Below are 27,684 nucleotides of genomic sequence, written 5' to 3' on the forward strand. Positions count from 1 at the left end.
TGGCTCAGGGCTCTGGACAGTGAAGATGCTTGGGACAGGAACACCACCTGTTTGAGGAGGAAACCAGAGTGCACACTTCAGCAACACATATTCTGAAAAGGAAGCCAGATCCAAAAGGCCTCATGTCACGCTGTTTGTGTGAAATATTCAAAGGACACCCCCCCCCCAAAAAATAAAAATGGTGGCCAAGGCCAGAGACCAGACCCTGGATTAACAGCCTCAAGGTTTCCTTCCAAAGCAATGAAAATAGTCTAATACTGCCTTGTGTGATGGATGCACAAGTCTGTCATCATGCTAGCATACAGCACACCATGTGCTGCATTTCTTTGTGTGTATATATCTCTGTGTGCATGTGTGCATGTATGGACTTACGGACATATATCCGTCCCCCAAGATGGGGACGTCAGATAAGTCTTCTTTGGTCACTTATTCTCTAAGTTTTTATTTGTGTGTGTGTGTGTGTGTGTGTGTGTGTGTGTGTGTGAGAGAGAGAGAGGGAGAGAGAGAGAGAGAGAGAGAGAGAGAGAGAGAGAGAGAGAGAGAGAGAAGTGTGTGTGCACATGACCGCAGTGGCCAGAAGGGCGCTTCTATCTCCTGAAGTTAGAGAGTTAGAGGTAAGGGCATCATGAGTGCCCAACATGGATGGATTCTTTCCAGACCCCTTAATTTTTTAGAGTGAGTTTTTTTTATTAAATCTGGAATTCTCTACTTTGGGCTAACCCATAGACCAGCCAGCCCCATCGGGGAGTCCTCCAACGCTATGGTTGTAGGTGTGAGCCACATGCCTGGCTTTTATGTGGCTGAGAGTTGAACCTGGGTCCTACCCTCTTTACCCATCAGCAAGCACCTTACCCACTGAGCCACTGCTCCAGCCTTGAGCTGCCCACTTTGAATGGTGGAACTGTATTGTAGATATCCTACCTCAACCAAGTGCTTCATGAAGACTTTGTTTGCCATGAGGGATTTGGGACCTGGAGCTTAGCAAAAAAAAGCCCAGTTGGAGGGAATTCTGGAGTGAGGGAAACTGAGGCCAGCTTGGGGAGTACAAGGTAGATGTGAGCAGTTCTGCCTTTCCTGTCCTCTGGGAAAGCCCTGAGCCCCAGCACTGTGACACCACTGTCCCCAAGGCCTTGTAGATCTGTCCCGATGGTCACCCTGTTCCCTCTAGCAGAGGTACAGCTCATTCAAGCATCTGACCATGAGCCTATCAGGTGGAGGCTTAGGAGCTTAGTCCTCAAGGCCACTAATTACATGCGCGAAGGCATTTTTGTGTCTTATATGTTAGATTACAAAACAAACTAGCAAAAACCACAGGGCCAGTAAGATGACTCAGCGGGTAATGGAGCTTGGTGTGAAGTCTAAGCACAACCTCAAAACTCCTGTGTCAGAACCGACTCTTGCAAAGTTGTCCTGTCACCTCCACACGTGTGCTCAGACACACACACACACACACACACACACACACACACACACAGAACTGACTCCTGCAAAGTTGTCTTCTCACTTCCACACGTGTGCTGTGACACACATATCACACACACACACACATACACACTCATTGACAAACCTGCACAGCCACAAGGTGTGAATGTCCTGAGACCTCACTGTCCCTAGGAGACAAAAACAGCTTCCCCTCAGTGATCTCAAGCTCTCCGCTATCCCTTCCCCGGGAGCTGGGAGTGTCACCACAGACTTCTGATTGGCTGGTCTATGCTCCACCACCTCACTCCCTCTCTCTTGGTCTGGAGAGAGCTAAGCCAGCTCCTCTAGGGAGTGAGCTGTGGTTTGTGGGCTCCCCTGTTCTTGAAGAATGCTGACGCTGGTACCCATGGGGCTCCTGGTGCTGGTCCTGCTCTGGGCACAGGCCGGAAGTCGCTTTCTAAGTGGCATGGAGAGAGCAGCCACCCTGATCTGCAGGAGTCAGGTTCCTTCCAAAATGCCCTCTGACGCTTTGCTGCACTTTGCTGGGGAGAGCTGAGCTAAACTTACAGGTGAATTCTCCCCCACCCCCTCCTTCCCTCTTCCGCCTTCCCGCCTTCCCGAAGAGGGTAAGGTAGGGTTCTGCTGGGGACTTGATCTAAACCCTGGTGGAGGGTCTGGGAGGCTGGTGTGCAGGGGTCCTGTGGAAGCTCTCCCAAGCTCGGGTGAAGTTCTGGAGGAGGCTGAGATAGACCTGCATGTGTTTCCTGACTGTGGAATGTTAACTTTCCCAACTTAACATTTTTAAAATGTGAAAGCAGGTAGAATTAATTTTCATAAGATTTTTAAACCCAAGATTGTCAAGATAATATTAGAAAGCATCTGATGTCCATGTGTCTCCGTTCTTTGAAATCTAGTAGACATTTTCCACCTGGTGATTTTTCAACTTTTGGTCTTTTGAGAAAAGGTATCACGTAGCCCCATGTGTAGTCGGATTCTGTAGCCTTGAACTCTTGAGCTGCTTCCCCTCCTGTGTGCTGAGATTAAAGGTTCATGCCTCCACACCTTCAAAGTTCATTGAAAAAATTTGATGTCTTTAGCTGGGGTGGAGGCAGGCACTGTGGTTTCCAGCACGTTCCACAATCTTTCTGAGTTAAGTGTCAGAGTTTTGTTCCAATTACTTAAATTTTCTCTTGCATCAGTGAGGGTTCAGGCCAGGGGTGACTGATGAGTGGGGTGCAGGTTACCACCATCTCTATCTGCCGCTTCCTCCTCTGGGGATTCAGTAAACCCCTGTTAGCTGGCTACATGAGTGAAGCATGGTGGCTCTACATGACCCGGATACAAGAGACCTTTCTCTTTCCGGCTGGAGAACATACAAGGTCCATTTCAAACCTCTTCTCAGAAGTGAGCGGTGTGAACCAAGCACACAGGAGCACGCTGGAGGACCACAGGCTTCAGGCCAGCCTGGGCTACATGGCAAGACCTTGTTCTAAATAAGTAAATGGAGCCAGTGAGCTGGCTCAGAGAGGAAAGGGTATCGCCCTGAAGCAGACGGTCTGAGTTAGATCCAGGACACACATGGTACATGGGAGAATTGCTTCTGGCTAGTTGTTCTGTGGCCTCTACATGTATTTAGTGTAGGTACCTGTGTGCACAAGTGTGCATGCTCACACACACGCACACACGCACACACGTACACACGCACACATGCACACATGCACACACACTCGTACACATGCACCCATACATACATACACATGCATACACATATACACATACACACACGCACAGATGCACACACACATTCACACAAACACAAGAACACATGCACACACACATGAATAAAAGTGTAAATTAATAAGATGCAGAACCCAGGTGAAGCCTTTTGCTTGTGTGTGCCCTCACATTTTCTGTTACTTTCTGTGGATTCGTCACCAAATGAACTTTGTTCTTTGAAGCCTTTTTGTGAAATGACAGTGTGGTTGTGGTTTGTTTGTTTGTTTGTTTGTTTGTTTGTTTGTTTTTTGGAGCTGGGGACCGAACCCAGGGCCTTGCGCTTGCTAGGCAAGCGCTCGACCACTGAGCTAAATCCCCAACCCCTGTTTGTTTGTTTTTTAAGTGCCTGAGAAATAGGGAGAGTTCTTACAACACGTGCCCCTTCTGGAAGGTCGAGGTGTTCCCAGGCTGGCTTTGCAGGGAAACACGGGCAAGCTGTCAGTCATGTCTAAGCAGGAGGTGGGACTTGTGCACAAAGAGGAGAGGAATGATTGTGTATACTATGATACATTTTGTGCCACTGTAATAATGTCTAAAAGGGAGGGGCGGGGTGTAGCTCACCTGTAGAGTGCTTGCCTGGCAGGCATGAGGCCCTGGGTTTTTTCCCCAGAACACATAACCACAAAACCAACCAAGAAAACATAATAGCTGAGTGGGGTGAGGGACATCTGTAATCTTAACACTTAGAAGGCTGGAGGATTCAAGACCAGCCTGGGCTATATACTAGGCAGTGTTTCAAAACAGCAAAAGTTTTCTTTTCTTTTCTTTTTTGTTTTGTTTCTTTGTTTGTTTCTTTGTTTCTTTCTTTTTTTCTTTGTTTCTATTTTTCTTTTGGTTTTTTGAGACAGGGATTCTTTGGAGCAAGTATTCTTACTCACCAAGCCATTAATGCTGGCCCCACATATTTTTATATGAAATTAGAGGTGGCAAAACTGTGGAATGAGCCCAGTTGTGTTAGAGCCTGGCTTCTTTGCTGACAAGCCATGAGTCCCAGCACAGGTCCCTGGAGTCACAGGTCCCTGGGATCACAGGTCCCTGGAGTCACAGGTTCCTAGAGTCTCAAGGTCCCTGGAGTCACAGATCCCTGGAGTCACAGATCCCTAGAGTCACAGGTCCCTGGTGTCTCAAGACCTCTGTCTGTAGGTGATGGCAGCTGTTAGTGGTTGCCAGAATGATGGAATTGGTGGAATATATAATTTGATTGGGATTCGTTTTCGTTCGCTTGTTCATTCATTCATTCATTCATTCATTCATTCAACCTTTCCTTTCTCTGCTTGGTACTGAGTTTTTTCAGAAGCCAAGGGCTACAAAATTAACTAAATCAGAATAATTATATCACAGATTTTACGATAGTAATGGAGAAAGTGCTGAGGTAGAGAGGGACCTTCTGTAGGCAGAAGGGGGACTGGGGAGATGCATTTCTTCTGGGACCTAAAACAGCCTGGAGTTCAGACAGCAGGAGGAACAGTATTTAGACAGAATAGCTTGTGTAAAGACATCGTGCCTAGCACAAGTACCAGTGTGGCTGGAGAGAGAGAGGCACTGGTCATGTCCAGACGGGCAGGCAGAGGCTGGCTGGCTTTGTGGTTCAGATTTTTATTTATTTTTTGTTATTTATTTAATGTATATGAGTACACTGTCACTGTCTTCAGACACACCAGAAGAGAGCATTGGATCCCATTACAGATGGTTGTGAGCCACCGCTGGGATTTGAACTCAGGACCTCCAGAAGAGCAGTCGGTGCTCTTAACCGATGAGCCATCTCTCCAGCCCCATGGTCGAGATTTTATGATGAGAAAGAAAAGAGCCATCCTCTCTTGAGTGTGTGCAGGTACAAGCAGAGGCCCTAGGTCAGCCCAGGGGTCATCTCCAGGTATCATCTGTCTGGGTTTTGTTTGTTTGTTTGTCTGGTTTTCCCCTTAGTTCACAAAGTAGGCTACACTGGCTGTCCATGAGCCCAGGGATGCTCTGCTTCTGTCTGTCTGGGATTACAAGTGTGCACCACAGTGCCTGACGCTTCGTGTGGGTGCTGGGGATCCAGACGGGGGTCTTCATGCTCTGCTCACTGTGCATCTCCCTAGGCTGATTCTTGACTTTTGCTGTTGGTTGGTTGGTTGGTGTTTCAAGACAGGGCTTCTCTGTGTAGCCCTGGCTGTCTTGGACTCTGCTCTGTAGACAAAACTGGTCTCAAACTCAGAGATCTGCCTGCCTCTGCCTCCTAAGTGTGTGCACCAAGGCCAGCTTTTTCTTGATGGATGATTAATGTGGGAGGCCCAGCCCCCTGCAGCTGGGATTAAAGGCTTGTGCCACCACCACTCAGCAAGATTCATGTTTTTAAGATAAATTGTGGCCCTGGAGAGTTGGAGGGTTTTCCTAGGCAAGAGAAGTCATAGCTGTGCTGAAGCCATGGCCATGGAGAGGGATGATGGGGATGGGGATGATGGGGATGAAGATGAGTGGACAAGTGGGTGTATAGAAGAAGCGGGGAGAGGGAGGGAGGAAGGGAGGGAGGGAGGGAGGGAGAGACTCATACTAGCTGATGGATTGAGCAAACTCATTGTTGCATCAGATGGGGTTGTGGTAAGAGAAAAAGTAAAAACACACAGGACCTCCAGGCCTGCTTAGGCCATCGGGAGCATTGATGCTGGTGTTCAAACTGGGGAAGGGCAGGTGAGCCAAGGGGCAAGGCAAACCCTTGGACCTGTAGGAGGCAGAGAGCATCCCTTTTTCCCACCCTCTTGTTCTCATCTTGTGCTGGTTCTATCTGGTACCATCTGGTTGTGCTTTCAGAAACTGCAGACGCACAGGCTGGACAGGAGGCGTCATCCTGCATGGCAGCCTGCGAAGGTGAGTTGCATCTCTCAGGGACACTGAGTCACACATCTGACAGGAGTCTCAGGCCATTGGCACAGAGCCAGAGCAAGGGTGATGTAGGGGACGGCAGAGCTGCAGGGTGGGGTGAGGACCTTGGTTATGTTCCCAACCAATGGGAGGAGAGCCACGCCACTCACACTAGCAAGGTAGGCAGCCCCAGCCCCCAACCATGCTCTTCTACCTGGGAGTTCCCAGGCAGGTAACTGTCTTTGGCCCTATGTCCCCATTTGTCTTTGGGGATGGAGAATACCAGAAAACCGAGAGCAAATTGGTGAGAAAGAAAAGCATCCTGGGGACCTGGTGTGGCAGTGATATGGTGACATTGAACTATGACATGTTCTGTATCAGGTTGAAGACAGGTTTGGAAATTTATAGACATCTCTGTTCCTCAAACCTCTCCCCTCCAGCAATTTCTCCTTACCCTCAACAAGTCTTCCCCTCCCAGGCTGGCAGCCACTAAGACAGAGCCAACAGCCTGTTCCTACTTCATGATTATCCAGGTAGTAGAGGAGGAGCTAGGTTGGCAACGGTGTGTGCATGCATGCATGTGTGTGCATGCACATGTGTATGTGCACATGTGTGCGCACATGTGTGTGCACATGTGTGTGTATATATGTTGGAGTGGTGCATGCATGTTCCTGTGCCATGATGTATGGTAAAGGTCAGAGGACAACTTCAGAGAGATAGTTCTTTCCTTCCACCTGTGGGGTGCAGGGATTCAGTCTTGGTGGCAAAGCCTTTCCCTGCTTCCCCATCTCACTGACTCAAGACTTTCCTAAGTCTGAATGTGGCTTTTGCTAAGTTTGTTAGCTACTTTGAGTCTCAGATTAAGTTTCTGTAAAATAATGAAAGTAAGAATACTTACTTGAGGGGCTGGGGATTTAGCTCAGTGGTAGAGCGCTTACCTAGGAAGCGCAAGGCCCTGGGTTCGGTCCCCAGCTCCGAGAAAAAAGAAAAAAGAAAAAAAAAAGAATACTTACTTGAGGAGGAAGTAGCTGGGGAGATGGCTCAGTCAATAAAGTGTTTACCAAGCAGACCTGAGGCCCCAGGTCCAGTTGCCAGAATCCACATTTAAAGAGTCCAGGTATAGTGGGTCACACTTGCAACTCCATTGCCTGGGTCCTGGGTCTCATGAGCAGCTGAATCAAGGCCTGCAAATGATCCTGTCAAAACATGAAATAAGGAAAACAGCTGAGGTGCCCTCTGGCTTCTACACACATGTGCAAGGCACACAGATACATGCACATATGTGCACACATTCTGAAAGATCAGAGCTTATCCCAGAAAAGCCTTGGCTAATTTACTGAGTACATTCTGCGACTCTTTGTTTCATTTGGATCCCCAGCAACCTTGTCAAAAGTTCAGTGTGGTCACGTACACCTGGAACCCTGGTATGGGGGAGCAGAGACAAGAGGATCTTTAGTGCTCTCTGACCAGTCAGTCAGTCTGGTCAAATGTACAAGCCTCAGATTCAGGGAGAGACCCAGTCTCAAAATAAACTGGAGAGTGACAGGAAAAGACTCAGAATTGACCTCTGACTACAGCCCCATCCATACACAGACACACACAGGCACACACAGGCACACACAGACATACATACACACAGATATACAGACATACAGATACACACACACAAACACACAGACACACACAGGCACACAGATATACAGACATACAGACACACACACACACACAGACACACAGAGGTACACATAGGCATACACAGGCACACACAGACATATACAGACATACAGACACACACACAGACACATACACACACAAACATACACAGACAGACACACAGACATATACACACACACGCACGCGCGCGCGCACACGCGCGCGCAGACTGGTGTAAATACATGTTCAGACAAGCCTCTAGGCCTCGGCCTGCCCTGCTATTCTTTCTGCTTGGCTCTGGCCTTGCACTGTGTAGTCCACAGCTGAGGACAAAGGTGAGTGGTTACATGTAGGGTTAGTCTAGCAGAAATGTAGGCTCGTTCACTGGGTGGTTGAATGTTTCTCCTCCTCCTCCTCTTCTCCCTCTTCCTCCTCCTCCTCCTCCTTTTTTCAAACATCAAAGTTCCTATGCATCCTTGTAAGAGAAGCCACCCACTTATTCCCTATCCCTGCTATGATGGTTGTCGTGTTTCTTAGACAAACCTTCCTATGAGTATACGTGGCCTTTTAGTTCCCTCTGAAGTCCTAAAGGAGCTTGTGTAGCATTCTCGAGCTGGCCGAAGTACTTGCTGATAAGAGCTTCTCAAACCTGTTCTTTGTGTTTTCATGTAGATGGTGCCTTTGGGATGACTCTGAGTTAACTCCAAATTCTTTTCTTTGTTGTTTGGTTTTATTTTGTTTTTGAGATAAAGACTCTCCATATTGTCCTGGAACTCACTTTCTAGGCCAGGCTGGCCTCGAACTCACAGAGACCCTCCTGCCTCTGCTCCTGAGTGCTGTGACTAAAGGTATGCACTACCACATGTGCCCAATTCTAAATGCTTTTTTTTAATGATCATCATTTAAAAGAATTTTTTTTAAATTTATATGAGTACACTATAGCTGCCTTCAGACACACCAGAAGTGAGCATCAAGTCCCATTACAGATGGTTGTGAGCCACCATGTGCTTGCTGGGAACTGAACTCAGGACCTGTGGAAAAGCAGTTGGTGCTCTAACCACTGACCAATCTCCCCAGCACCCCCAATTATAATTCTTAATAATGAATGGAGGGCTAGAAAGACAGCTTAGTGGTTAAGAGCACTTTCTGTTCTTCCAGAAGACTAGTTCAGATCCCAGTACACATGCCAGTTAACTCAGTGTCCTGTAACTCCAGTTCTAGAAAATCTAATGCCTTCTTCTGGCTTCTGGACACCCTCACCAACATGGCATATAGACTCAAAATAAATACTTACATAAAAATAAGTCTTAACTGGGGATGGACTGCGAGGTCCCTGGGGTCTCACACATGCCAGAGTACCACTGTACCACCTAGCCACCTGACTCCTCTGACCTTTAAACTGTCAAAAGTGTCCATGTCCTTCCTGGTCAGGCTCATTGCGAGAACTCTCACTGAGAAGATACAGACACACCTATGCCCTCCTCACAGGACACCAACAACAAACCCAAGTGGGAGTCCATTGGCGTCCAGCTTGGGGAAGCACGAGTTCTGTGTTTGCTTACAAAGCATGGCTGAGGTGCTCCTTACAGAAGCACGGGCGAGCCAGCCAGAAAGTCTGCCCCAGTGTGGATGAGCACCTCCCTACAGCTGCGTGGACAGAGTCCCTCCATCGGTTCCTCCACAGTATACTTTACACCTGAGACCAAGGCCACTCACAGTGAAGCACAATGACATACAAACATCTGGGGGTGCAATCTCAGGTGAGGATCCAGTGGCCCTTCCCCCACTCCTCTGAGAGAATGACAGTGTCAAGGACTCAGTCTCAGGATGTCCTGGAAGTTGTCACAGCTAGTCTGATGAAGATGAAGCCTGTTTTGCTGGGAGAAGAGTGCCCTACAATGCCTTGTAAAGACTACCAGTTGATTCATCTTCCTGCAGGACTGCCTTCCATCCATCCGTCCATCCATCCATCCATCCATCCATCCATCCATCCATCCATCCATCCAGCAGTATCTCTGGCTTTCCTTCTTTCTGTCCTCTCTCCCTTCCTTAATTTCCCTTTCCCTCCTTCTCCCTTGCATCCTCCCCCCTTCTTATCCATTCCCTTCCCTACTCCCCTGCTGTGGACAGCATATGATGACAGGGACTGCCTGCAGTAGGCTGGATTGGAGACATCTCAGTAGCCATGGCAGCTCTTTGTAAAAAACAGTTATTCCCATTTCTCCTAACCTTAACCCAGGACAGCAGCTGTATAGATTTCATTTGTGCATGACTGCCTTTCAGTTGGTCTTGGTGTGCATAATTATTCTATTATATCTGACTTTCCTATTTCTCCTTCTGCTCTGGTGAATTCTGTGAAACTAAATGTTCCTTGATGTAACAATTCTTAAACAATTGGAAACTGAGGCACAGGGGCACAGCACAGCACAGCCCTAATGGCCCAGGTGCATGCTGTGTGTTCTCATCTTGGAAACAATGTAATGACTGCACAATGGTAGTTCTGGGTTAATTGCTCAACTTACAAAGAAAGTTCGAAGAAATTATTAGAAAATGAATTAGAGCCAACATTGGGATCCCAAGAGAGGAAAAAAACTATTGAAGTTATTAGATGAGTTTTGCACAACATTTGAGAGTGGTTCCTGGTCTCCTTTGGGTGTGTAGGGATAAGAAAGTATAAAATTCATAAAGTTATATTTTAGTAAAACTAATTCACAACACTGGGACTCTGAGGAGAGTCATTGTGTGCAATGTGCAGAAGCAGGAAGCCAGCGGAGCTGCTGAGTTAAGGGTTAACTTGAGTCTTTCTGGCCACTGCCTGGCAGCTTTGCCCATGTCATTTATCATTAGAGCTTCACAGGGAGCTCGGAGCTCTGAGCTCTGAAGTATAGTAAGTTAAAAGTTAAAGTTAAAGTTTCAATAACAATAAGTTTGCAATTATTATTATTGTGGCCACAGGGAATAGGGGAAGTTTGAAACCTTGAGGAACAATTGTAATTCTTAGTTCCTTGTGGGATGTGGTTATTCTTTTGAATTTGATTTGGCAATGATTATATAATGTCTTTTTTTTCTACCTGCTTTTGGAGTATCAATAAAAGACTGGGGCATGAGAAAGGTTAGGGAACGAGTAAGAGAGCATGTGTGAGCATGTGTGAGCATGTGTGAGCATATAAAAAACAAGTGGAGAGGGGTTGGGGATTTAGCTCAGTGGTAGAGCACTTGCCTAGCAAGCGCAAGGCCCTGGGTTCGGTCCCCAGCTCCGGAAAAAAAAAACAAAACAAAAACAAGTGGAGAGAGAGTGAGATGTGAGGTGTACATGAGATTGTGTGTGTGTGTGTGTGTGTGTGTGTGTGTGTGTGTGTGTGTCAGAGAGAGAGAGAGAGGACTATGTGAAGAGTGAGTGAAGAGAGAAGGTGAGTGAGTGTGGAGTATGTGAGATGTGTGTGAGGTGTGTATGAAGAGTGTGTGTGAGAGCGAAAGAGGAATGAACAGAGGTGTGTAGGAGAATGGGAGTTCAAGATAAGAAAAGTGCACAGGAGAAAAGCAGACTGCAGCCTCAAGCTGTGGGCGAGTGAGCGAGAGAGAAAGAAAGCAGAGTGAAAGAGAAGAGAGGAACTTTAGGCCTTGGACTTGCCTGTCAGTTTGTACCCAAGGAGTAGTCTGCGTGTATTTAGTATGCTCCTTCCTGGTAGCCCGGCCTTCAGTTGAGAATTTTAATCCTGTGTGGAGCCTGGACCCTGATACTCCCCCACTTCCCTCCCCTCCTCACCCTCTTCCCCTTTAGAGCAGGCTCTCTGGTTCAAGCTGGCCTTGAACTTGCTGTGTAGCTAAGGACACCCTTGAACTTCCGTTACTCTTGCCTCAGAAGTGCTTAGGTTACAGGCATGGAACACCATGTCTAGCTTAAAAGTCACAAATACTCTGAACAAATGAACTTTTTATTTAAAAAAAAAGATTTATTTATTTATTTTGTATGTGAGTACACTGTTGCTATCTTCAGACACACCAGAAGAGGGCATCAGATCTCATTACAGATGGTTGTGAGCCGCCATGTGGTTGCTGGGATTTGAACTCAGGACCTCAGGAAGAGCAGTCGGTGCTCTTAACCACTGAGCCATCTCTCCAGCCCCACAAATGAACTTTTATAAACTGAAGACACTGGTCTAGTCCTGCTCTCAGCAAGAGACCAAGTCCCATCCCAGGCTTTCCTCTTCCTCCTTCTCCTCCTCCTTTCCCTCCTCCCTTGCCTCCTGGCTACCTCTGCTGAAGGTGTTATTCTTTTGACTTCTGCCACCACAGGTCGTCTATGCCCTCCTGTGACCTATGCATGGAAAGCCTCATTTATTCATGTGTTCATTGTTTTGCTCACTGCCGCCCTGTAATGTAGCCACTTTGTACAGCTGTCTCTGCCGTTTCCAACTGTGTGGACTAGGATAGACCAGGTCGGCTTACATATGGTTGTAAATGAAGATGGTATCACTGAGCCTGCACGCTGGACCTGGGCTGCTGGTGAAACAGGACACCATGCAGGGAGCAGCTCGGTGATGGGGACAAGGAGAGGCTTTCGTGCCAGGGGACCAGGATGACCTGCAGGGGCCTGGCTGGAAGGGGGGTGGTCTGAGGTGAATTCCTTAATTTTTTTTTAATTGAATGACTTATGTATTTAGCTGCCTGAGTTTACTCCTTGCTCATGGAGGCCAGAGGGAGGCAGTGGGTACCCTGGAGCTGGAGTTGCAGATGTAAACCGCTTAGTGTGGGTGTGGGAACTGACCCTAAGCTCATGCTAATGTTCTCTTCCCCCTTAGTCACAGATCCACCTCTCTAGTCCCCTGGGGGAGATCAGTTGTGATAAAGAGTGGCTAATCTGAAGGATTTTCTCCTAGGCCCAAGGAGAGGTTTGTGTTTTAGCCTATGGCTCCTCTCCTTTGAAGCCACAGTTCTTAGGGTAACCATTGCTGTGAAGACACACCATGGCCAAGGCAAATCTTACAAAGGAAAACGCTTCATTGCGCTGGCTTACAGTCTCACAAGTTTAGTCTGTTATCATCATGGCGGGAAGCATGGCAGCATACACATAGACATGGCGCTGGAGGAAGACCTGAGAGTTCTAGATCTTGATCCACAGACAGCAGGAAGAGATAGCCACTATGTCTGCCTTGAGCTTCTGAAACCTGAAAGCTCACCCCTCAGTGACACATCTCCTTCAACAAAGCCACACCTAATCCAAAAAGGTCACACCTCCTAATACTTCCTAAGGGCCTTTGGGGGCCATTTTTATTCAAGCCACATCAGGTGGACTTTGCTTCTAGACTCTCATGGATCCCATCAGTAAACCGAATGGAATGCTGGGCTGCCTTGTGAATGGATGTGAAATGGAAGTGTGTGTAGATACAAGTGTGTGAGGTCCAGCTCCAAGTCTGGGAGACAGAGACCTACTGGACCAGTATAGGCAACAGCCAGAGGGAGGCAGGGAGCAGCTGGCCCCAAACCAGAGGCTTGCAAAACTGTAAGCCAGCCCCAATGAAGCGTTGTCCTTTCTAAGAGTTGCCTTGGTCATGGTGTCTCTTCACAGCAATGAAAACCCGAAGACCCCTTGGTAGGTTCCACAGCCTGAGTGTGCCGTGTGCAGTGTGCTGCTGAGGTACTTGTAGGCAGTGTCGCACTCCTGAGATTGCGAGGTCCCTGCAGGCTGGGTTGTACCATCCTAGGCCCTGCTGCTCCTTGCATGGAGGGCTCTTTTCCCCTTCTCTTGAAGGCCTGTCTAATGTGTACCCCAGGATAGCCGTGAATGTGGCCCAACACAAAACTGTAAATTTACTTAAGACATTCTGAGACATGTGTGTGTGTGTGTGTGTGTGTGTGTGTGTGTGTGTGTAACTTGATTCTGTGTTTGACAAGCATGAACTTCATAAATAACAAATGACAAAAGGCTGGATACCCTACACATTATTCACGATTTCCCCAGCTCTTCCCTGACTCTACCTCTTTTCTCCTGACTCTGGGGACCTTTGTGCTTCTGGCACTCTGTGTAAGTGTACCCTGGCTGACAAGCTGCCTTGTTCTGGCTTCTTTCGCTTAGAATGATGAGTTCAAGGTTTACCCACATAACGGCATGTATCACATTATAAAATGTCTTTTGGAGGGGCTTGCAAAATGGCTCAATTGGTAAAGCGCTTGCTGCACAAACACGAGGACCTGAGTTCAGATCCCCAGCACTGCCAGGGAAGGCTGGACTTGTGGTGCACACCTATGATGCTAGCCCTAGGGATGCAGAGAGCAGCAGTTCCCTGGGGCTCCTGGCTGCTTGCTTTGCCCAGTTGGTGAGTTCCAGGTTCAGTGAGATGCTCTGACTCAAAAACTAAGGTGGAGAGTAACAGAGGAAGCTGCCTGATATCAGTCTCTGGCCTAGACACGCACACGCATGCACACACATACACATACACATGCACACGCACATGAACAAACATGCACGCGCATGCACACGCACATATACACACATGGACACACACACACACACATACATACTCACTCACACGAACACACACACACATCCCTCCCAAACTGGGATGAAAGCTGTGTGCCACTCCTGAAAGAGAAATAATTTTTAAAAATTCCTTTTTAGTTTTCCTCAGCACTGGGGATGGAGTTTGTGACTTTGCGCATTCTAGGCAAACAGTCTGAGCTACATCCCGAGTGTGATTCTTAAAAGTTACTTATTTTTTTTAGGTACCATGCAGCCTAGGCTGGCCAGGAACTCACACACAGCCCAGGGTAGCCCTTGAATTCATAGCTTCCACTATTTATTTATTTATTTATTATTTATTTATTTATTTATTTATTTATTTATTTATTTATTATTGATGTATGTGAGTACACTGTCCTCAGACACACCAGATGAGGGCATCAGATCCCATTACAGATGGCTGTGAGCCACCATGTGGTTGCTGGGAATTGAACTCAGGACCTCTGGAAGAGCAGTCAGTGCTCTTAACTACTGAGCCATCTCTCCAGCCCCCCATAGCTTCCACCTTTGCCTCCCCAAAGTTAGGATTACAGGCATGCACCACGCCTCTCGGATTTCCCACCTGGGTCTGGGATCATAGGAGACATCACTATATCTGATTCTAGAAAGTAATTTTTGTTGCAATAAACACACATACCACCAACCCGGTGGTGCTGGGCCACCAGTCCTGTGCCTGCACATTTCTCTTGGTCACCGTTGTACATATGTACAACTGCTTCTATTGTGGGTTTGTAATTAGCCCTCAGCAGCAGCAGCTGACACCGTTTGTCACTTAACTTGGTGTCTTCTTGTTTGTGGTTGTCAGAATCTTTATTAACTCATTCTCTGTGTGGGTGCACACATGGAGGGCAGAGGGCAGCTGGTAGAAATCAGTTCTGTCCCACCATGCGGGGCCCTGGGATTGAACTCGGGCTTTGGCAGCAAGCACCTTTGCCCCAGTAGCACATTTCTTCTATGTTCCTATTTATTTTAGTTTGTAGATTTCTGTTACAGGAATCCTATCCGATTTTAAGGTCTTTCTGGGTAAAATGAGAGCATTCATGTAGCAGGGAGAAGCAGGCACGACTGGAGTATCTCGGTACCCAGAATCTAGAACCTTCTTTTTGAGGAAGGGACCTTAGCCTCTAACATCAGAGAGAACTGAGAGGTGATCTACTCATGACATTTTGTGCTTCAGCTTCAAGACTTCGGTGACGTCTGTCCTGGGGTCCCAGGTGGAAGTTCTGAAGGAGGCCGAGAATCTGAGGTAAGACCGTGGTGTTTCCTGTATGAACCCATAACCCCTTCCCATGACTAATGGGCTTTGAGCTCACTAAGCCAGACCAGAAAATCCAGGGAGAGAGAACCATGCTGAAGAAATGTCACTTTGGAGTAAAGATCAAATGAAGGTCTATCTTAACAGGTTTTGTTTGGGGAAAGGGTAATATTATAGCTCAGGTTGGCCCCAAATTTGTTATGTGGCCAAGGTTGGCCTTGAACTCCTGATAATCCTGCCTATACCCTCTTTTCTGGTAAAGGGGACCCACTTCCCAGTACTGCCTGTTGCTCACTTGGAGTAGGTAGGTCCCTGTGCAGGCTTTGGATGACTCTGGTCTCTGTATTCCCTGAGACCAGCTACTCCTCACCCCCCCATGATCTGGGGAGGGAAAAGGCAATGTCCTGCCTGCCCCCAAGCTTAGCTGCCCTTTTGTGACCCAGCCAAGCCTGGAACTCTCCTTTCCGCTGGTTTCCCAGGGCTCCCTGACTGTGGGCTCAAAGCTCCAAGGGCAGCCGCTCAAGACAGCCCCATCTGACAGATTCTCCTTCCTTTTTATTGCAAATTCATTTGTTAAAAAAATAAAGCCTTTGTCCAGGAATTCAGGGGCAGGGGGTGGGGGGGATGCTGGCCAGGGGCAGATGGGTCCCCTGAAAGGCTTTAGGCTGTCTCCTCTAAGGGACCTATTGTCCCCCATTCCTCATCAGAAATGCTAAGTCAGGGGCCCTGAGGGTTGTCACTTCCCTGGGACCAGACTGACACTTGCATTCTGAGAGAGGAAGTACCATTGGAATGTCTCTAAGCTCAGGGTCTGAGACTCCAGGCACTGCCTTAGGACCCCCTACCCCTGACAACAACTGGGGTAGGAGGGGGACAAAGGCCTCCGTGGGAGGTAGAAATGGGGACAGTTTTGTCTGCTCAGAGGACGCATTGCTAGCTTGTGGCTTGGAGTAGAGTAATTGTCTTCATCTTGGATGGTCTTGGTCTCCTATCTCCACACAAGGATGCAGACCTTAGCATCTCTTCCCTCCTCCTTCCCCTACCTTCCAGGGACCAAGCACAGGCCCTCCTACCAGTCAGGAGCAGGGCCCAGAGGTGATGCTCCCAGAACCCCCATCTCCTGTTTTTTCTATTCTTAATGATTGTGACCTGGAATTTGAGGGCAAAACCCAGAGCTCCGGCAGTGCGCACAAGCTAGGCTTGGCCACCAGTCCCCATGCACCAGTTTAAGAGCTGAGTAGTTGTGAAAAGCAGAGGGAGGCAATCGGCATGCTGGGAAGGACAGAGGCAGGACTCCAGAAATCCCACATCTGCCTTTCAGGTGCTGACCTGAGCCTTAGAGGAGGAGGAGTTGCATGGCCAGACTGCCCCAGCAAGGTGCAGCTACTTATCATTGGCTGAGTTCTGGCTCTTGACAGTGGTGTGAGGAAGGCCTTCCCACTGTCAGCCCTTGAGGAAGCCACTCGGTCCCCACACAATGATCATCTCTGCTCTTTTATGGTAATTGCCCTCCACTAGGGAGTGATGCGCCCTATGGAGTTTCACTCTTCCTGGAACCCAAGGTGAGCCTGAGGTTAGAACTGGCCTTCTGTGCCTGCAGCCCTAACAGGGAAGGGATGGGTTATACAGGTTAGCATGCTCTGCCAATCTGTTCTCTGTAGCTGTGGTCAACACGATGACCACCAGCAACAGAGGGAAGAAAGCTTACAAAGGAGTCCTTTGCTGAGTGAGGTCAGAGCAGAAACCGCTGGAGGAACACTGCTTACTCACTCGCTAGCCGCTTGCAAGGTCCTGTGTTAGATCCAGGGCCGTAGGCCTAGAGATGGTGCCACGCACACCTACACAAGTCCTTAATGGAGATACTTTTCCAGGGCAGTCAGTTCTGGGCGGTTACTCCATTGAGGGTCCCACTGTTCAAGTGACTCTAATTGTGTCAAGTTGACAATAAAGCATGCATGCAGACCTGACAAGGAAAGCAGGCGGCCCACGGAGAAGGAGTCCCACAGAACGACGGCAGAGAGGCCAGGCTTTGATTCTGTCTAGTTTCCTGTGGGCCCAGGTCTAGATATAGCACTTAAAGTAAAAATGTTTTTTCCAGAGCCTGTTCCACACCAGTGGAGTCCTCAGTAATGGAATTCTTTGCTCCCTGACACAAACAAAATGTGGGGCTGAGCTGGGATTGTAGCTCAATTGGGGGAGTGTTTGCCTAGCATGAGTGAGGTTCTGGGTTCAGTCCCCAGCACTGATAAGAGAAGTTTGGTGGCACTTGAGGATAGAATCAAAAAGACTAGGAGACCAAGGCCACTCTTGGATACACAGCAAGTTCAGGAAACTTGGTATGTGGTGTTCTGTCTAAACTAACAAACAAAAGTTTGGTTAGGAACATAGTCTTTTTCCTGGACTTGAGTCTTCTCTGCTAGATGACACTCTGGAGAAGGAGCTAATGACAAGAGGGCCCCTTTGGATGCTGCATGGCTTCAGTGAAAGCTTGTCTGATATGAGCGGATGTCTGGTGTTGGTCTGGGTGCCATGGGTTTATCTATGGAGCAACAGATTCTAGGCTCAGTGGGGCATTTTAGAGCTCAGGCTGATCTCAAAAGCCTCTTGTGCAGGAGTCGCCTAGCTGTGGGTTTCATTGTGGTGCTGACAGACCTAGGAACACCTTGAGTGGAGAGAAAGGGGAAGCAAAGCTTTCCAGGAGTGAAGTGACTTGGTGTTCCCTCTGGGGGCCGAGCTGCAGGGCAGAGTTACTGCGGCCCATGTGACCCCCATCCCTCCCTCCACAGTGCTGTTCTGGGCCACAGTCCTCTTGGCTTCATCCTCAGTGCTGGGCAAGTGGTCCACTTGTGTCCCCACCACTCTGAGCCATGCTGGGCCTTGGAAGATCAGTTCTGAGCCTTGTGTAGAGCTGTCCTGAGGTCCATGAGTCTAAGACCCTTGAGGAGGTGAGGCCAGAGCCATAAGGAAAGGTCAGTGGAGTGGTGGGGTAGGGGGATGACTGCTCTATGGAACATCTCAGGTAGACTTAATGGGCCCCACCACATACAAGAGTCAAGGGGCTCAGCTGCTCGAGACCAAGGACTCAGCAACACGCTCCCTGCACAGTACTCACTCCTCCCTGTACACTCTGCCACTGCCCGGGATGGTAAATGTGCACACCCATAACCTACTCTCCTCTGCCATCCTCCCATCCCTTTGCTCAGTCCCTCCTCCCTCCCTCCCCCTTCTTCTTTCCTTACCCACTCCTTTTCCTTTCCTCCCCCTCTCTCTCCTGCTTCTTTTCTTTCCTCCTCCTCCTCTTCCTTTCCCCCTTCCCCCTCCTCTCACCCAATCATTCCCCCTCCCTCTCTCCCCCTCCACATCTTTCTGATGTGTGCTCTGAGTAGTGACCACCTGAATAAGGAAGAAACAACCCTTATTCCTGAGAGTCCTGGTCCCTAGGGGTCTGAGACACCAAGAGCCTTGTCCACACTGCACCTCCTAGCTCTTCTGACTGCCACAGCCCTTCTTGTCCCTGGGCTCCTGTCTGCTGGACTTCCCATTCCCTGTGTCTAATCTCCTAGCGTCTTCTGCTATGTCACTGCCCAGGTGAGGATGGGCCCTTAGCTCTTCCTAATGCTGCAGCTCCTGCAGTCGGCCTGGGTCCCAGGACATGGTCTGAGTATATCTTCTCCTGGTCCAGCCCAGTCTAGCTTCCAGCTTTAACTGTCAGCAGAGCTCCCAGGCTGGCGTGCTGCAGGAGGCACACAGCTGGGCCCCTGCTCCAGAAGGCCAGCCCCTGCACACACTGGCACGCTCCTCCGTCACACTGTTGCGTGTGGTGGCCCAGGTTCCATCTATCACAGGTGACTCTGTCCTTTCTACCCTGGCCACAGTGGGAGGGTGGATGTGAGGAGCCTCAGAGGGCCCACACGGCCCTTCCCTGCCTGTGTACCCCTGAACTATCCCAGAAATGGTCTTTGTCAGAAGCTAGCCTCTTCTAGACGTTTCTGTCAGCTCTCTGCTGGCTCTGAGGACATTACCTCTTATCCCTTCTCTGAACTGTCGTCACATGGAGTCTTCTGGTCTGAGCATTTGTAGGACAATTGGTCTTACATTCAATGACCCTTTTAAATTCCTGATTTTCCAGAAAGTTCCTGCTAATGTGCAGCCTCCCTTTGAAGTGGGCTCTGTTACAGCCGTGCGTGGAAAGAACTGACTAAGGCTGGGGCACGGAGAAATAGTGTTCAGTTTTGCTTGCTCGTTTTGCCTTTTTAAAGGAGCCGATTATTCCTCCAAATAAGGAAATAAGAATATTATTCTTTTAAAATATTTTTAATGATGACTCTTTAACCTTTATTTTTATTTTATGTGTATTTTATGTGTTTTGTCTGCAGGTGTGTTTGTGCACCACAAGTGTGCAGTTCCTGTGGAGACTCGAAGAGAGCATCAGCTCTCCTCAGACTGCAATGACAGATGTTTATGAACCGCCAGTGGTTGCTGAGAGCTGAACCTGGGTCCTCTGGAAGAGCAGCAAGTGCTTTTAACCGCTGGGTCATCTCCGCAGACCCAAGAACATTATTTTTACTTTCAGTTGTTTTTGCTGTTGTTTTGAATTTTAGAGATAATGTCTCATGCAGCCCAGGCTAACCCTGAACTAACCGTGTAACAGGAGATGGCCGTGAGCTCCTGATTCTCCTGAGGGCTAGGATCACAGCCACGAACACCATGCTTGGCTCTGGTTTTCAGGATAGGTCTAACTTGTTATAGTCTCAGTTGGCCCCAAACTCTCAATCTCTGTGAGTCCTCTATCATCTTATTTTTCTTTTTTCTTGAGCTAGGACTTGAACCCAGGGCCTCCTGAGTGCCAGGCAAGTACTCTACTATTGAGCTACATGCCTACCCTTCTAGAATTAGTCTTTTTTTGAAAAACAGCTTATCTAAGGCTCTGGACAGAGTGCTTACGAGGTACAAGGCTGGCCATGAAAGCAGAAGACAGAGAGTTCAGATCCCCAGAAACTTCACAGAAAGCTGGGCTGGAGCGATGGCTCGGTGATTACTGGCATGTGCTGTTCTTGCAGAGGATCTGAATTTGGATCCCAGCAGCCATGTTGACTGGCATACGGTCACCTGTAACTCTAGGTCCAGGGCACCTGATACATTCTTCTGTCAGAGAGCGATGCATACACATGCACGGACCCACACAGAGAACACACAAACACATGTTATTAAACATAAAACTACATTTTACACAAGCTGGGTGACCATGGTGGGCCATCTGTGATCTCAATGCAAAGGAGGCAGAGCCCAGAAGAGTAAACTGTCTGGCTAGACTAGCAAATCAGCAAACTTTGAGTTCTACCGAGAGCCCCTGTGTCAGTATACGTTAGAGAGCAATCAAGAGAAACACCCAGATCTTGAACCTCCACATGACCTCACATAAATGTATAGCAACATGCATGGGTGCCCACATACATGTGAACACACATACAAACACACACACACATGCACACACGCACGCACACACATGCACACACACATGACACCTTTACTGCCGTGTTTTTCCCATGCTTCACTGTGTGAGGTTGCATCTGAGCTGGGTGGATCGCACCAGCACTGAAGAGGCTGAGGCCAGAAGCTGGAGGGTTGATGGGAATTCAGGACAGCAAAAACCAAAGAACCAAAAGACCAAAGCAACCCAGAGCTCCAAGGGTCTGATCCGACATTGATTCTGATGTATTCAGAGACTCACTGTCTCCATCACTTTCAGGGTGTATCAGCCCCAAAGCAACCCCTTATTCACTAGCCATCAGCCTACCATGTGTGGCCAGAAGCTGGCACAGGACCTCATTGTCAGAGGTGACTGCCATGGGCTTCTCTGCCTGACAGGTGGGGCCGTAGGATGCTTCCTGTCCTTGCTTTGGCTGAGGCTGTAGTCTTCTCTCACTCACTCACCCTCAGGGAACAGGCACCTCGGTTATGTCTTTCTCTGGCCTCGTGTGTGCCTCTTTAACCTCTTGCCCAGAGCATACCGAAGGATTCGTTTGTAGAGTTGAAGGAACAGCTTCCAGGGACCTCTGATTCTAACTGCCTTGCCGTCTCAGATATAGACCTCAAAGACTTGAGTCCCAGCAGCCTGCAGTATGAGTGGGAGGAGACACTGTCCCCAGCCACTGTGGCCACAGCAGCTGTACTGGTGAGGAGGTTGTGTCCACCAGCTTTGAGGTGAGTTTCGGCAGCCCCATGCTGGACTCTGCCTTGGGCCTGAACACCTTCTCCACACTCTCCTCGCCTTACCTAGCCTTGCCTGCACACCTGAACCTTTGCTCTGTGCTGAGACCGGGAGCTGAGACCTTACTCATGTTATCGAAGTCAACTCTCAGGAAAATTCTTAACTGCATGCCCGTCTAACAGGCAAGGAAAGGGAAGCTTGCAGAGTTTCGGGGCCCTACTCAAAGCTGCCTAGCTAGGAAGTGGCAGAGCTGGGCATTTCTCTGAGGCCGTTCGGTCGCACAGCAAGTCTCCTTACCCTGAGCATTATTTGTGGTGGGGTTGGGGTGCACTGTACACGGTGGTATACAGAAGAAGCACGTCTGGTCTCCTCCTGCCATATTGACAACCACATTGACATCTCTGCATGCTCAACTGAGCCCAAGCTGAGAACTGCTACACTCCCTTTATCACCACACGACTCTACTCCAGGAACAGGAGCTGTGTCAGAGGGCCGCCGTCTTCCCCAGGAGGTACTTTGGGCCAAGGAATAAGTTGTTAGGCTTTCCAGGGAAACACTAGCCCACATCCATCAGATGCCACCCCACCCTCACCGCCAGCCCCAGGAGGACAAGCCTCCTGCATTGCCAGGAGACTACAATGTCAGCCCCTTCCTAAGGCCAGTGGCCCCAGACAAGGTTAGTTTTCAGTCCTGAAACAAAGCGAGAACTTGGTGCCCTGTAGAGAACCAACTCCCAGTGTGTGTGTGTGTGTGTGTGTGTGTGTGTGTGTGTGTGTGTGTGTGTGTGTGTGTGTTGTGTGTGTTTCTCTTTCTGGGGGGCCTGGGGTTGGTAATGTGGGGGGCGATGGTGGGAGTGGCCTAGCCAAAGCTTTCACCAGGAGGCCAGGGGAAGGGAAATGCCTTCTGGGGTGGCTGGGAGAGGAGCAGGCATTTGGGTTCTAAAAGGAAACCCAAGCTCCACACATTGATTAAGCGCTTGGCTGTAGAGCCAAGTGGTGTTTGTTTTGTTTTTCTTCTTTTTGGAGGCACTAGGGATAGGACCCAGGACCTCACACATGCTACCCAAGTGCCCCAACACAGAGTTACACCTCAGCTAAATGCCCTAGAAACCATGGTACACAAGATGGGTTTGCTTATACATTATCGGTGGCTGCAGATGTGCTCTAAATCTTACAGCCAGGAGGAGAAACAGGTCAAGGACTCTGAGGCCTTCAGGTAGCATGGTGGGGTGACAGAGAAGCTCTGAGGTTAGCTGAGTCAGGGCCAGTCTTCTGATGCTGCCCATGAGGACCAGCAGTGGACGTGAAGACGGGGTGTGCTAGAGGTCTATCCCAGGAAAGCTCCTGATTCTGGGCTGGGCACACTGACCTGCTGAAGTCCTCTACAGTTACCCTCTTATGTTTTGGGGACAGGGTCTCAGTCTGTGGCCCAGGCTGTCTGGAACTTATAATGACACCCATTGGTGTCTCCCAAGTGCTGTGACTACCGCGTGTGCCACCATGATGACTATGTCATGTGCTGTTCTGAGACCAGGCTGCTGCTGGTTCCACTTTAGCAACCCCACAATGTTGGACACCTCAGACCTGCCCAAGTCCATTGCAGAGCAGGCAGCAGGAGGTGGACCCAGCATGGCTTCCCTGGGCCTGCTTGTCCTGTGGCCTTGGGCTTGAGTTGCAGCAGGGATCTGGATTAGAGGGAGGCTGAGTTTTTCCGAACTGGCAACCTATGGTGGTCAGGGATATGCTCTGGAGGCTGCCCTCTGTCTGTCAGTGTTTGGACACTCCGTGACTGGCCTTCAGCTGAGAACTGGAAATCTTGACTATGCTTTCTTGCCTCACTGTTGACAGTCACTTTTTGATAGGTGTTGTGGGGTCTGCTTAAATCCAACATAACTCAAACACCAGGTCAATGCAGATGACAAAAACTTATTGTAATCAAACCATTATTGATAGATCCAGGCCACAGAACAGACTTTGGAGCTGAACTATGACCCTGAAGGGATGCTGCATTGCATATCTAAAGGACAAAACCATAAAGTAAGGGAGGGGTAGGTGGGCTATAGCACTGTCCAATCATATTTTGACATAAGGGAGTTGAGCAAGGGCATTTCCATCAATCAGGATAGGGGTTCATCCCTGGGCCTGCATACATGAACTTTTTTGACCCTGCCAGTGTACTGGCTAGTTTTGTGTATCAACTTGACACAAGCCGGAGTTATCACAGAAAAAAAGCCTCACTTGTGGAAATGCCTTCATGAGATCCTGCTGTAAGGCATTTTCTCCACTAGTGATCAACGGGGGAGGGCCCAACCCATTGTGGGTGGTGCCATCCCTGGGCAGGAGTTCTTGGGTTCTATAAGAGAGCAAGCTGAGCAAGCCAGGGGAAGCAAGCCAGTAAGTAACATCTCTCCATGGCCTCTGCATCAGCTCCTGCTTCCTGACCTGCTTGAGTTTCAGTCCTGACTTCCTTTGATCATGAACAGCAATGTGGAAGTGAAAGCTGAATAAACCCTTTCCTCTCCAACTTGCTTCTTGGTCTCGATGTTTATGCAGGAATAGGAACCCTGACTAAGGCAGCCAGCAAGATGAAAAAGTTGTCCTTAAGATGTCTGGGCTCAGATGACTCTTTCCTTATAACAGAAGCTGTTTAACTATTGGGAAGTCCCCAGATCCCCTAGGGCCTGGGACCTTGAATTTAGCTTCTCCCTATGATTAAATGGAGTCTGAGAATGAAATGGCAGCACTTAGAATGCACTTCTTCTGCTTGTTCCCAACAATGGGAGAAAGTTCGAGGGCCACAGACATAGGTCAGCAGGTGGATTGCTTGTCTCTCATGCCTTGTGTCCTTAGTACCATAGAAAACAACACCAGATCCCCAGAAACCACAACAAACAAACAAAACTCAGCGTGCGAGGAAGGCATTGCCGAGTTGAATATGTGGCCTCGCCGTCCAGCTGTCTTTTGACTGTCTAGCTCACTCTGCAAGTGTGTCTCAGAGCAGGGGATGGGACAAGCAACCAGGGGCAATCCCTTTGATGTTCTGCCTCCTTCGCACCCCAGACCTCAGAGATATTCCTGACGCTGGTGTCTGAGCTCCAAGGCCTTTCTGTGGATGAGCTGATGGAAGTCTGGAGATGGTCTTCTTTGAGATGCCAAGATGATTGGTAAGAACTTTACTCCAGGTGGAGGCTGAACCACAGGTCAGCTGCCTTTGGGGAATCCCTGATGGGGTAGGTGGCCTTGGTACTCTCTAGGTCCTCAGGTAGGGTGTGACTCCCATTTGCCAGGGTGGTATCCAGAATGCCATCTTTGTGGGGCTGAGATCAGATGTGAAGGGGCAGACAAAGGTGGCACTGTTCCCCTTGAGCATCATCTGTACAAACTCAGGGAGTGGCAAGCCAGGCACCTTGGGTCCCCCCTCACCCCGCAACCGCAGAGGCTTCTCAGGTGTCTAGTAGGGGGTGCTGCAGGCTGGGATCCCACCCCACCTCATCCGCACTCTCACTCCAGCTGAACTGGGGCCAGGAAAGGTGTGAAGGGACCTTCAACAACCACATAACACGATACGGAAATGCGACTTCTGTGGCTGCTGTCCGCGTTCATTCATTGAATCCCCAAAGTAACTCCACTGGCAAGTGCTGCTCTTCCCGCTCCCTGGATCTGCACAGATCATTTGGGACAGCTGCCTGAAGCCACACAGCAGAGGAAGGGAAGGTTATTTGTTTTGCTGTTTAGCTCAGCTGGCCTAGAACTCACAGCAATTCTCCTGCCTCACAATCCCAAATGCCGTGATTCCAGGCCTATGCCACCATGCCAGCCTTAGGTTTAGAACCTTAAGGTTCAGACGGTGGGGAGGCCCTTCTAAGTCCTCATGTTTCAAGGGAGCTGGTAATCTCTTGAGTACCCTCTGCCCACAGCATGTCACAACAGCCCTAGTCTTGTCACCATAGTCCCATCCTGCTGTCGAGCAGACTGAGACTCATAGACAGCGCAGATGCTGGAGAGCGTCGGGGCAGCTGGGTCTCCACCTGCTTCCCTCACTGCCTGCTGCGGCCCCAGCTTCACATCTGCCCGTGGGGAATGGCTGGGACGGAGAAGCCCTCCATACACTCACTGTTCCAGTCCAGACTCTACCACCCCCAGTCTGCAGCAGGAAGGCGTAATGTCTCTCTGGAGCCTTCTAACCTTTTTCTTTTCAGTCTGGGAATAAAAACAAAGGGGAAAAAATCTGAAATAGACAAAAAAATTAGCAAACCCATTGCTTATAATAATTAATTAATTAGTTAATTAATTAATTCCTTGCCCAAGCTTGTAATCTAAGCTACACTGGAGCCTGAGGCAGGGTGATCATGAATCTAAGCCTGAGCTACAGACTGAGTTCAAGGTCAGCCTAAGCAACTTAGTGAGATTCTGTCTCAAATGATGGAGGGAAGTAGGACAGTACCACAGCGCTCACCTAGTGGACGAGACCCTGGGCTCTGCTCCCAGCGCTATGAAAATAAGATCATAAAACCACTCGGCAGGCATTCCTTGGTGTTGGGCTAAGAGCATCAGATGCTTAAACTGGGAACCACTGACCTATGCAGGGCCTCATCCCCATGTCATCCTCTTGCTGGATTCTGCCAGAGGTGGACTAGGCTCTTCTGTTAGCTAGCTGGGCATAGCAAGAGGGACACAGGACCAGCATGGCTCCTTCCTTGGAGAGTTCAGGTATGTCCCTCCACTGCCGCCATGTGACTTGTCCCCCATGTGACACAATTCTGTGACTGCTGCTCTCCTCAGCACCCGCTGGTAGACGCTCTGTCCTCCTGCAGCACTCAGAACCGTGTGGGCCTCAGGAAGCAGCTCATCCTGGCTAGGGAGGTGTAAGCAGACCAGGCTGAGGCATGGCTGTGGTCGCTGGCTTCATCCCAAAGCCCACAGACACCATGGTGCTCACACTGCCGGTGAGTCTACTCTGCAACCCCCAGCCCTGAGCTCCTCCCTTGGCTGGGTTGCTGGACACAGGAGGGTAAACTGCTCTCATCCTGAAATTGTGTTTTCCCTTTATAGCCTAGGGATGGTGCTGCTGCCATGGTGCTATGTTCAAGGCAGGATTTGCTGTCACAGATGTGGTTCTCAGAGGTAGGGAGCAGAGTTTACTATGTGTGCCAGGCTGGCCTGGAACTTGTCACACAGCCCAGACTGCCCTCAAATTATACAACGTCCTGCCTCTGTCTCCCAGATTCTGAGACTCAGTGTGTGCGCCACCATAGCAGTGAGAACTGGATTTGAATTTCAGTGATGCGTATAGCTGTTGTGAACCAGTGACTCAGCCTCTCTGAACTCTTCTATGTGCGTATGGATGTGTGTTTGCATGAATGTGAGTGCATGTTCACAGAGGCAAGGTTATTTTTCTTTTCATTTCTTTTCTTTCTTCTTTTCTCCCCCCGCCCCTTTTTGGAAAGGGTTTCTCTGTGTGTCCCTGCCTGTCCTGTCCTGGAACTTTCCCCATGAACCAGGCTGGCCTCTAACTCAGAGAGGTCCACCTGCCTCTGCTTCTGCCTCATGAGAGCTGGGATTAAAGGTGTGGGCCACCTCCCAGAACTCACCGATGCAGGCAAGTCTAGCCGGCCAGCTTGCTCATAGTCTCCCCCACCTCTTCCTTTCAAGTGCCTGAATTAAAGGCGACCACCACACCCATCTGAGTCATCTCTCTAGCCCTTCTGAGACCGATTTTTGGTGTGGGGACCAAGCATGGACTGAGTTCTTTTGTCTTAAGCTTGTGGTGAGCGATGACATGCTGCTCAGCACCCAATTAGAACCCGGTAAATAAGAGCCACCACGGGGCTAGAGAGATGGCTCGGTGGTTAGAAGGGCTAGCTGTCCTTGCAGAGGACCCGGGTTCAGTTCCCAGAGCCCGCTCGATTGACTCACAACTATTCTAGTCCTAGAGGATCTGATGTCCACACAAGGTATATCTTCAAACCAGCACACTCGTATGTACACAATTAAAAACAAAACAGAA

The 27,684-nt window shown here is 49.2% G+C and overlaps 1 protein-coding gene across 1 annotated transcript in view; it reads left to right on the plus strand.

Moving 5' to 3' along the window:
* Positions 1-5,839: 5,839 nt before the first annotated feature.
* The window catches only part of Apoltpl1 (apolipoprotein lipid transfer particle like 1), a 97,265-nt gene continuing 75,420 nt past the window's right edge, over positions 5,840-27,684 (plus strand). The window contains 13 exon segments of the mRNA XM_087574835.1: positions 5,840-5,868; positions 5,989-6,045; positions 15,390-15,458; positions 18,254-18,345; positions 18,348-18,369; positions 19,031-19,055; positions 19,150-19,296; positions 21,472-21,671; positions 24,161-24,170; positions 24,738-24,841; positions 25,628-25,697; positions 26,460-26,577; positions 26,580-26,623. Coding sequence (XP_087430961.1) covers positions 5,840-5,868; positions 5,989-6,045; positions 15,390-15,458; positions 18,254-18,345; positions 18,348-18,369; positions 19,031-19,055; positions 19,150-19,296; positions 21,472-21,671; positions 24,161-24,170; positions 24,738-24,841; positions 25,628-25,697; positions 26,460-26,577; positions 26,580-26,623 — 987 coding nt within the window.

The sequence above is a fragment of the Rattus norvegicus genome, chromosome 10, assembly GCF_021556685.1.
Source record: "Rattus norvegicus strain SHRSP/BbbUtx chromosome 10, alternate assembly SHRSP_T2T, whole genome shotgun sequence".
NCBI lineage: Eukaryota > Metazoa > Chordata > Mammalia > Rodentia > Muridae > Rattus > Rattus norvegicus.